Source organism: Mauremys reevesii, linkage group 9 (assembly GCF_016161935.1).
Source record: "Mauremys reevesii isolate NIE-2019 linkage group 9, ASM1616193v1, whole genome shotgun sequence".
Classification (NCBI taxonomy): domain Eukaryota; kingdom Metazoa; phylum Chordata; order Testudines; family Geoemydidae; genus Mauremys; species Mauremys reevesii.
In genome coordinates this window covers 82,151,068-82,162,276 of record NC_052631.1, presented here as the reverse complement: position 1 = coordinate 82,162,276, position 11,209 = coordinate 82,151,068, and the positions used below count along the sequence as shown (strand labels likewise).

General features: G+C 44.7%; 1 protein-coding gene and 1 long non-coding RNA gene across 5 annotated transcripts in view; one reads left to right on the top strand and one right to left on the bottom strand.

The window, feature by feature from the left end:
• The first annotated feature begins 1,584 nt into the window (after positions 1 to 1,584).
• Positions 1,585 to 10,808, top strand: LOC120371757. The gene is made up of 3 exons (XR_005584560.1): positions 1,585 to 2,369; positions 2,797 to 3,034; positions 10,700 to 10,808. It is a non-coding gene; the product is annotated as an uncharacterized LOC120371757 (long non-coding RNA).
• Positions 9,232 to 11,209, bottom strand: part of LOC120371756 (myotubularin-related protein 8) — a 48,255-nt gene continuing 46,277 nt past the window's right edge. For all 4 annotated transcript variants that reach the window (XM_039487950.1, XM_039487949.1, XM_039487948.1 and 1 more), the window contains one exon: positions 9,232 to 9,449. In XM_039487950.1, coding sequence (XP_039343884.1) covers positions 9,316 to 9,449 — 134 coding nt within the window. In that variant the 3' untranslated portion in view covers positions 9,232 to 9,315. The remainder of the gene's footprint in view (positions 9,450 to 11,209) is intronic.

The window sequence follows — 11,209 nt, the reverse complement described above, 5'->3', positions numbered from 1 at the left end:
CAGAGCACTAGATCCTCAGCTGTTGTAAATTGGCCTATGGTAGTTAACAGAGCAACGTTGACGTACAGTAACTCCTCACTTCAAGTTGTCCCGGTTAACATTGTTTCATTGTTACGTTGCTGATCAATTAGGGAACATGCTCATTTAAAGTTGTGCAATGCTCCCTTCTAACGTCATTTGGCAGCCACCTGCTTTGTCCACTGCTTGCAGGAAGAGCAGCCCGTTGCAGCTAGCTGGTGGGGGCTTGGAACCAGGGTGGACCAGCAGCCCCCCTACCCTATCAGCTCCCCACTCCCCTAAGTTCCCTGTCCAGCAGCCGCCCAGCAGGCTAGCAATCGGCAGTTCAGCTGTCCCTCCCCCACTGCCATGTGCTGCTCCTGCCCTCTGCCTTGGCGCTGCTCCCAGAGACTCCTGCTTGCAGGGGGAGAAGAAGGGGGCTAATGTCAGGGTGTCCTTCTCCCCTCTGCTTCTGCACCCCACTTACTCCTTCTCCATATAGAGCAGGGAGGGGACATGGTCGGAGAGAGACTGAGAGAGCTTGGGGCAGCTGCTGCTGTCTCACCTTCCTGATCCACTTAAAAAGACAATGCACTTAAGAGTGGGTCAGCTTACTTAAAGGGCCAGTGCGCATCTCTCTCTCTCACACACACAAGGTGTGTGTCTGTCTCTGTCTGCTATGCTGTCTCCCCTCCCTCGTGTTTGTGCTGCCTTGTGTGAGAGGCTACATTAACAACCATGTGTTAACCCTTGAGGGCTCAGACGAGTGCTAGTTCATCATTTAGCAGTAAGGCATTTCCTGGGAAATATCCCTCCCTCTTCCACCCTCTGACTTCACCACCTCAACCAAGCTTCACAATCATCATAGCTGTGAACAGTATTAAATTGTTTGTTTAAAACATATACTGTGTGTATATCTATATAATATATAGTATTTTGTCTGGTGAAAAAAATTTCCCTGGAACCTAACCCCCCCCCCCCATTTACACTAATTCTTATGGGGAAACTGGATTCACTTAACATCGTTTCACTTAAAGTCGCATTTTTCAAGAACATAACTACAATGTTAAGTGAGGCGTTACTGTACACTAAGGATCTGACTCTGTGTTTGCTGATGCTTATTTCAGTGCAAAAAAGGGACAAAACACAGCCACCTACCATGATGCTAGGTTGAGTATTGACTATGCAAGTACCTGATGTGCAGCATGTGATTGCAAACTACTTCCTTCTATCTCCTCACCTGTAGCATTGTCCCGGAGATAGCAAAACACAACAAGGTACTCTCAGTCCCCGCTTCTAAAAAGTATATAGGCTCCTAACTTCCATCTTGCAAGGCCCTAATCATCAAACTACCTGGCTACCTCAAATATTATTGCTAAGGGTCTACTGTCCCCTATGCAAGAAAATCCTGGATGTGAGAAAGGAAATGCAATGAGTTCCTACTAGCAAAGTTTTCTTAAAATTGTCCTATAAGTGGGATTGGATTCCCTTCTCCCCATGGACATAAGCAGGGGTTTGACCCTTTAAGGCCACAGGTCTCTTACCATCTACTGAGGGCCTGTGCTTCCTCGCTAACCTCCCAACTAACAACTTTCTTTTTTTTCCCCTTACTGACCACTGCTCCTGAAACCACCACCACCACCTTCATCAGGAGAAAGAGCTGTCACTGGACACTGGTTCAGACCCCACAAAGTAATACTGACAAGGTCAGCATTATCTTGTGCTGGGACACCCTATGGAGTTGAGGAGATAGAACAAAGTGCAAGACCAGATAGGAGCTTCTATACAGGTGAAATGGGTCTTGATCTGCAGACGCATCAGGGACGATCCACCCTAGGGCATTGAGAAGAATGGGCAATTGCTAGTATGTGCTACTAACCATGTAATTACAAAGTGACCACAAGTTTAAAAATCCCCACTGTAAAATTAATCTTCCCAGGACATCAGTAGGTATATACACTCAGACTGAGATAACTCAATTCACAGTCTGAATAGCATTATTGCCCTCAATGACACCAATATATCACCAAGCCTATCAGAAGACTTAGCATCACAAAAGGATCACCATGCAGTTTGTGAGCACAGTGTGACAGTGTTACCTCCTGCCACCAGCAGGCTGCCAAGAAACACGTCTCAGTAGGAATTTGTTTGGCCTTACCAGCAAATTGAAAGATACTGCTGCTGGGTTTCTCCTCCGGCACTGGCAGCAATTGGTATTAACAGAGTACGGAATATGCACTCATCTATTTTAGTGGCTCTTTATGATGGCACGGCTGGGATTGGTTTACAGTGTGCAAAGAAAACAAATGGCAAATGCCACAGTATTTAAGACCAGGACTTCAGTGTAGAAACAAACTGAAGCCAGTAACAAGGTGAATAAGTTATATCTTAAGTCATTACCTCACTACTCAACAACAGACTGCTTCATAAAATCTAAAAATGGGCAAGGCCTATTAGACCATCCAGCCCATATCCCGGACAACACACAATTGTTCCTTGCAGTATATTTTCTAGTTGTTGTTTTTTGTGTCCAGTCTAATTTTAAATATGCCTAGCTAGGAGGTTCCTATTGTTTCCCCTCGGAGATCCTTTCACAGCCTAATAGATGTTGAGTAATAGATTCCATAACCCTTGAAATAACAATTAGATTGTAAGCCTATAAATAATGCAAAACTTTGTTCTGTTCCTGACTGTGTTTTGCAAACAAATATAATCTTCTTGAAGCCCACACCAGAGGGACATTTTGCATAATATTTCAGTAAAGACGAGGAGCAAGTGAAGTTTGTTTATATCTTACAGAAAACACAACTCAGGGAAACTGAAGAGAGCTGCTGTACATCCTGAGGATCTGATGGCATCATAAACCACTCTTGCAGTTACATGGTGTCTTGAGAGCTTTCCGTTGTGTCTATCTTAGCCGGTATTTAATTAACAGTGAGGTTTGGGATACGAATATAATACAACACGAACATAAGAGAGATCCTGCCAATCCGGACACAGAATAAAAGCCCTAAAAGTCAAGACATTAAACTGCCAGGTAAGTGCACAAGCATCTGGCTGTGAATGGAGAACAGTGACACCTTATGGTTCTGAATCTAAGGGAAGTGCCCCCTGCAGATTTGGCAGGGGTGTTCTGTCATACTCTATACCACCTAAGCAATAATATTTGTATTAAAACACAGCACCGCATTTCCAAAACCCATTCATTCCTCAGCTCTTTGCTACTATGTGCATGATGTGCCACATATAGCATGCACCTCTGAAGGGTTAAATACTGTTTCGCTGTACATATTTAAAGGCAATACAAAATCAAGTGTATAGCAACCACCTGCTGTTTGCAACATCTGTTAAGAGTGTAATGGGTAGCTGCATATAATGCCAGCTTTGAGCATTTACCTATTTAACACATTTCCAATAGCATCATTCACCTTCCCCACAGGAGGCACCAACCAGGCAACTTTCACTTATTTAGCTTATAAAGCAGTTAGGAAATCGCCTCCTCACAACATTTTGCAACAATGATTTCTAACTCAGACCTCTGGGAGCTGTTATTGTTAGTTCATGCACCAGGGAGGGTGCAGTTTGAGGCTAAGAAGTCCTCAGTGTTTGATTACACACACGGCAGAGCTGGAAGCCTCATGAAATAGGGCAGATGATAGAGCTTACAACCAAACTACTTAGACTGTAAGATCTTTGGGGTAGGGATTTTGTGTTGTGTGTTTGTACAGTGCCTAGCACAATGGGGTCCTGGGTGTTACAGCAATAAACAACAGTCTGCCAGGTCGTTTTCTGTTAAATCATTTTACCTACCTCTGTCCTCTTTAAAACAAACTGCTTTTTTCCATCATGTAGCGTCTCACCGAGGAAACTTGTCATCTTATTGATATTCCCCATTTCTTCCCTCCACTGTCTCCCTACTCTTTCATTACCCTGCCTTGTTGTGTCCTGTCTACAGTTAGTTTGGGAGCTTGCTGGGGCAGATACTCTGTTGTTTAGGAGGCACCCAGCACGTCTGGGCATCACATTGTGGTTTTTTGCTTGCGTGGGCTCCTAAGAGAAAGTATTCTTAACCAGAAAACAAGCAATCCAAATACAGCACTGGCACCAATGTACACTCAAAGGAGCACTTTAATGTGGACATGCCAGTTGTATTACTGGTGATTAACATTCCAGGTTTCTCTTTTGCAGCCCAGGCCAGAGAGAACAGACTTGACTGTTGCGAGTTGTGATTACATCTACAGTGTGGTATAGCTTTGTGCACATAGCCAGTCTGTGCTAAAATATCCTACTTATATTTGTCTCTCAATCCTCACCTCCTTCAACCCCTCCTGACCCACTTGTTTGTGTCATCCACCAGTGTCTTCTAGAGTTTGGGGTATGGACTGTAATTGGCTATGTTTTTGTACAGCGCCTGGCACAATGTGGCTTCAGACTAAGTGGGTGGGTAATATAAAAGATTAAAGGCTTTACTGGTGGTGTCCAGCATCTAAGACCAATTGCATCACAGTGAACTGTAAGTACTTCCACCCACGAGCAAAACAGCTGTATGTTCATGTCAACAGAACTTCTGCCAGTCATGACGGGTGGGCACTATGCGATGAATCCAGATAATGTTATAGGTGTCTGAACTGATAACTTGGAGGGGGGGGTGGGGAGTGCAGTAGTTTTAGTTTCCTATTTCAGTCAGTTGTTGGTTTAGTAGCAGACCCAGCTTAAAGACAGCTACACTGAGCTGAGTGGAATTTCCAAAGAGCCGTTTCAGTTAGGATTCTGGGGTGTGGACACACAAACTTTTAAAGTGGTGTCTCAGACTGTTTGCTAACATAGGTAACCACTTTCGCTATGCTTGACTTACACAGCATTTAGAAAGCAAGGCAAGGGTCTTATACAATACCTCAGACAGATAAATACACTCTTTGTGAGATGAGCGTTTGTAAAGCAAGGTTTAAATATTGGTGACATGCGAGGCTTTGTCTGCAAGTAGCGAGGGATCTGAACTTCCCCAAACACTGCCACGGTTCCATCCAGGGTGTAAGCCTGGGCCCAGCTCACATTTTAAAGAGTGGGAATCAGGAAAGATAGGTGGAGGAGGGATGGATAAGCACCCAGAAGTCCAGTCACTGGCCTAAGACACTTGGATCTGCAGCATGTTTGGGATAAAAAGAGGCTCTCAGGAGATTTCAGGGCTTGTTTCTCCCACTCAAGCCAGAAGTAGCATGGAAGTGGCCTCTCTCCAGATTATCCAACATCTCCAATTTCCATTCTCAACCAGACCCTGGAAGTGCAGAGGCAGCATTGCAGCAAAAGTAGGGGCAGGGGGGAGAGCGTTAATAGAATTGTTTCTAGTGTCAGGACAGGTTCCTTTTGGTCCAGGTCTGGTTTGAAGTGGAGCCAGCTTTTTATATTATCAGAACTGCTCGTCCAATACCATGTACTCTGCACCAACCTCTCTCAGGGTACATCTACACTGGAGCTGGAGTAATTTCTAGCTATGGTAGGGTATCCATGCTAGCGCTGATAAAGCCAGCACCTAAAAACAGAAGTGTAGTCAGGGCAGCGTAAGCGGTATAACAGGCTAGCCCCCCGAGTACATATCTAAAGTTTCAGGTGAGATTGTACTCAGGGTAGCTAGCCCACCCCACAGCTTGCATCATCACAGCAACACTTCTATTTTTTTACTATGGTAGCTTAGTCAAAGCTAATTCAGGTATGTGTACCTGAGCTGGAAATTACATCCTTTGCTCCAGAGTAGACATAACCTCAATGAGTCATGGTGCACTGATCTGCTTGGCACCTCTAATTATGAGGCTGGGTCAGGACATTATTCATAAGTCTCCATTTTCCAGCAGTTCAGTACTCGGGCATCAAAGTTCACTCAGAGCTGACAGCATGTGGCAGAGGGGCCTGAGAGTGAATTAAATCTAAGGCTTCGTCTACACTAGAAAAGTGCAATTGAATGAAGTCAATTAAAATAGTAAGGATAAACAAGTAGCTAAACTATTGCACCCTTCTATTATAGACAAAGCCTCACGCACTAAGGTTCACTAGAAATGAGGAGGAAAAGCTCCCTCTCCCATAGTATTAGATGCTTTTGTTTTTCACAACACACATTTAATGGCTGTATTATCAAATGGAATTTTGTAGGTCCTATTCTAAACAGGTGGCCCTAGTTCATGCCATTTAGAGGTTTAATAGCTAAGTGAAGTTGTTACTGCACATAACACTTAGCACAAAGACAGCTTTTCATCTTAAAAGCATTACCCAATCCTCACCACCAGCCCTGCGAGGTAGGTAAGTAAGGGAGGCAGTATTTCTAGTGGCTAGAGTACTGGACTGAGACTCAGGAGACCTGGCCATGGCTATGCAAAGAGCACTTTGCCGGTATAGGTATACTAGACTGGCAAAGTGCTCCTAGGGTGGACACCGCTCATATCATCCCCTTGCCAGCGTAGCTTATCCAGCTCACCCACCCAAGCATAAAAAGCTCTCCTGGTAAAAGTGCAGTTTGGCTGGTATAACTATGTTCACAATAGGGGCTTTTGACAGCAGAACATGTAGGTCACAAATCACACCTCTTCACGCCCCTGGCCAACACAGCTATGCTGGCAGAAGTGAGTAGTGTAGGTGTGTCAGTGAAGTCTCTTCTTGGCTCTGCCACTGCCTTGCCAAGTGACCTTGGGTAAGTCACTTCACCACTCTGCGCCCCGAGGATAATGATACTTACTGACTTTTGTAAATCCCCTAGAGAGCTAAAATGTTGTACAAGCTCGAGGCATTAGTGTTATCCCTATTTCTCATGCAGAGATGAAGCACAAAGAGGTTAAGTGGTTTGGCCAAGGCCACAAAAAGAGTCACTGTTAGAGCCACAATGAGAACTCGTATATATCCCAGTCCCATGCTTAGACTACGTCTTTCTCGCTGCATGAGCTAGTATATATATTTTGTGGGCAGTCAAATTGGGGTTGCCAATAAATTTAGCTCTTTTTTTTATTCACCAGCAGACTAATTTTGATGAAGGTATTTATTATTTGTAACCGTTTAAAGAACAGTGTTTGTAAACACATTTCATCCTATGCCTCTGTGTGACTGGTCACAGGGGCATTGACTTTGTTCTTTGATTGGCTGACTGAAGCTTTTTAAACAAGAGATTAATTAACAGCAAACACACACAAAGGTAGTGAATAGGAATACTGAATACGTTTGTTCATGCACCAGTTCCGTTGCTCACAGGCAAATCTGGGCAGTTGTATGAACAGCAGCCAGCATGTGAGCAAAACCCTTCAGTGAATAAGAGAGGCCTGAATGAGATTGAACCAAAGAGCTATCTGGAGCTGGGGTGAATGTTCGCGAACACTTGCTTTGCCGACTTGAGCCATGCTAAGTTTAAGCCTGCACATTTGTGTTATCAGCCAGAGTCACGTTCCCAACTAATATTGTGCCAAATTTGGATTTACATACAGCACCAAGAGGGCTTCCTATCTCTTCCACTAACAGTGAAATAGTATTTTACCATACAGGCCTGAATAGTTTAATCACAACAACAACATACTTTTAAAAAAAATATTGTAGATTCATATGCACACAACGGATTGGATGAAAATTCTCTTCCCTTAATCCTGCCTTGAACCATCTTTAAGGAGAAGATTGAACAATGTATTTGAGTCTTTAAAAAGTTACAGATGGGAGGGGAGCAGGGTTCAGGGGACTGCATATGAAACAGCCTTTTGCCTCTAGGTCACCATTTCAAATCCAGCCCAGGATTGGAAGGTATTACCAGTTGATGGCTGTTCTGTGGACTATGATTACTGTCTATATTACTAAGCATTTGGCTCAGTGCTATACAGCTAGTGAAATAGTTGTCCATATCAGGTACTGATTAGCCCCGTTTATCAGTGTCAGCAGAGGCCAAACACTGAATGGCCACCTTCTGACCCCCATGGGAATCACAAAGGGTATGTCTTCACTACCCACCAGATCGACAGGCAGCGATCGATCCAGCAGGGATCGATTTATTGTGTCTAGTCTAGATGCGATAAATCGACCCCCAAGCTCTCTCCCGTCAATTCTGCCTGTGCCTCTCGCGGTGCTGGTGTACAGGAGTCGACGGGGGAGTAGCAGCAGTTGACTCGCCCCAGTGAAGACACCACGGTAAATCGATCTAAGTACATCGACTTCAGCTACATTATTCACGTAGCTGAAGTTGTGTAACTTAGATCGATCCCCTCCCCCGCCAGTGTAGACCAGGGCAAAGAGTAAGGTATGTTAGCGAGGAAGGGTATGAGAGTTTGCACTGCTGTTCTCCATCCACATTGCCACAGTGCTCTTTGCCCTGGTCTACACTGGGGGGGGAGGGGGGGGAAGAATCGATCTAAGTTACACAACTTCAGCTATGTGAATAATGTAACTGAAGTTAACGTACTTAGATCAACTTACCATGGTGTCTTCACTGCAGTGAGTCGACTGCTGCCACTCCCCCGTCAACTCTGCCTGCGCCTCTCATGGCGCTGGCATACAGGAGTCGACGGGAGAGCACTTGGGGTCAATTTATCGCATCTAGACTAGACGCAATAAATCAATCCCTGCTGGATCAATCGCTACCCGCTGATCCAGCGGGTAATGAAGACATATCCTTTGTAGAGTGCTCCGAGGGCGCCAATCTCCAGCTCTGACAAACTTCACCAGCTCTGAATTCACCCACACACAATTCTGATGTAAATCACAAGTCTAGCTGTAGCTTTTAGCCCCAGCTCAGAAGGGCTGAGGTGCACTTTTCCAGGAAAAGAGGTGTTTTAAAAAAAAACAAGACGGATAACTACGTGCAACTAAAGCCACACCACAGAGCAAAGACCAACACTCTTTACCCTATTGTACCTCCTGTCCTCTCCCCCATAAAAGGAGGAGAGAAAGCCAGCCTTGCCTTTCAGGTTCTGGCATAGCCAGACAGACATTTTTTGAATTTGATTGTAACAAATAAGGTGTAAGAGAATTAAGTTATGAGGGTATAACACCAAAATGATATAAAATACTTAAACCAGATTTTTTCTAACATTCTCCAGTCCATTCAATGCACTGCTAGAGGCAAGTTCTTTTCCATCTTCATCTACTGCTATCACCTTTTACCAGTTTGTCTGGTTTGTTCCAATAAAGCAAAGCTGCCTTTTGGAGATGTAATTTAAGCAAACACACACACGGCAAGTAATGATGACTAAATTATGGCTACCATGTACTGCATAATTGCTACTCCACAATGGCTCTTTATGGAGGTGGTCAACTCATTACATAGAACTTTGTCTTCAAAACAGTTGCTCTGATCTTCCCTTAAGATTGATGTTTGAGGTAGTTCACTAGCACAGGTGGGATCCCCAGCTGATCTATGGCACATGTGCTGTTGGTCAGTTTCAGAAGCTTCCTGACAGCCAGCCTCGACTGAGACATCAAGGATTTTGGATGAGCTGCACAAGAAGGGGGAAAAAATGACTGTAAACTTTCAGGACATTCAAAACCTTCTACCTTAAGCAAAGAGAGCACCTAGAATGAGTCTCTCTCACAGCACACTCCTCATGCACTGTTATATTCTACTTGGCTTTCGACCAGCCATAAAGGGGCTGGCAACTGCAACATTTTAAATGAATAAATTGCATTGCAATGCCACCTGGGGCACCTGGGAGCCATATCAATGGGTGTATCATGGATGATGATAGATACTGTTTCACAGTGGCATTCCCGAAAGCAGATGGGTTTGCGTGGTTCAGGTTACATAATGCAAACTGCCTGGCTCTGTGTTGTGAATTTTAATAAACGAGAGCAATCTGATCATCCGTGACAATGACATTTTGCTCTAGATGGGTAAAAGTCAAATGCTGCTGGGATTCATCCTTTGGCCACATTCTCTCCCCCTCATGCCCCCGGTCATATGGTCACGCACCTACAAGCTCACTGAGGCGTCTGCCTGGCATTAAGGTACTGCATCTCCATGCCACTATATACACAGGAAGCAACTTGTCTGGAAACCATCTTCTTGTTATAGCTTTTCCCCTTTCAGTTTTTTCCTCAAAGGCAGGGGCATAGGACAAGCTCCTTGCTGTGGCTGGGCTACTCAACATGTTAAATGATGAGCTTAGCTTCGGGGGTTTCACAAGTGCTGTACCCACACTGACAATTTTAGGGCAGTCTCACACTAGTACAAGTGCAGCTCTGCCAGATAACAACAGTGGGAGAACCAGCCACTAGCACTAGCACTGCCACTGGCGTCACCTAACTTTGCTAAGAGCATGTTAGGTTGGTAAAAGTACCAGAGCCCTGTCTACACGAGTCCTCCCACACTTGCTACCAATAGTGGAGCTGCACTGGTGGCAAATTCTGTTCAGAAGCGCTTTGAGGAGAACATCAAGAGGATGAAGTTAATGTGTCTAGCCATCCTCTTCTCCATACCCATCTTCCATCCCTCTCCTCCCACATTCTCTTTCAGATTCTGGAAGACCAAATAGTAATTGTTCCTATGCATATTTCTACTCCTCTTGCTGCACCCTCCACAAGACACTAATTGATCCAATGTCTGTACCAAACTGCTGAGATCACCGTACCTGTTCACCCACTTTGGCACTTGATAATAACAGGAGGGGGGGAAGGAAGGAGAATCCTGAGTATCAGTTAGATTTGATTCCTGGCCATACTGACTTTGATCATCTTGTCTTCCCTCAAGATTCACCCTTACTCCTTGCTGCGGCAACATTTTCTGCAGTCAACTCAGTTGGGTTGTGGCAGTGGAGATTTTCAGACCAGGCTATATTGATGAAGGAGAGGAAGGTAACCTTCCTTTTAGGTACTCCATGTACTGAAGATTTGGTGGTTGGAGAAGGAAGGGAAGGCATTAAACAGCTTTGAATGCAGAGGAGTCTTGTGGTGAAGCTACTACAGGCTCATTGGCTCTTAATGTGAAAACTCTAGGTCAGTAGCTCTCAAAATTTTTTTTTTACTGGTGACCCCTTTCACATAGCAAGCCTCTGAGTGTTATACCCACCCTCCCTTATAAATTAAAAACACTTTTTATATATTTAACACCATTATAAATGCAGGAGGCAAAGCGTGGTTTGGAGTGGAGGCTGACAGCTCACGACCCCCCTGTGTAATAACCTCAGGACCCCGAGGGATCCCGACCCCCAGTTTGAGAACCCCTGCTCTAGGTGATGGTGAGGTGTAGTCTCATGTGATC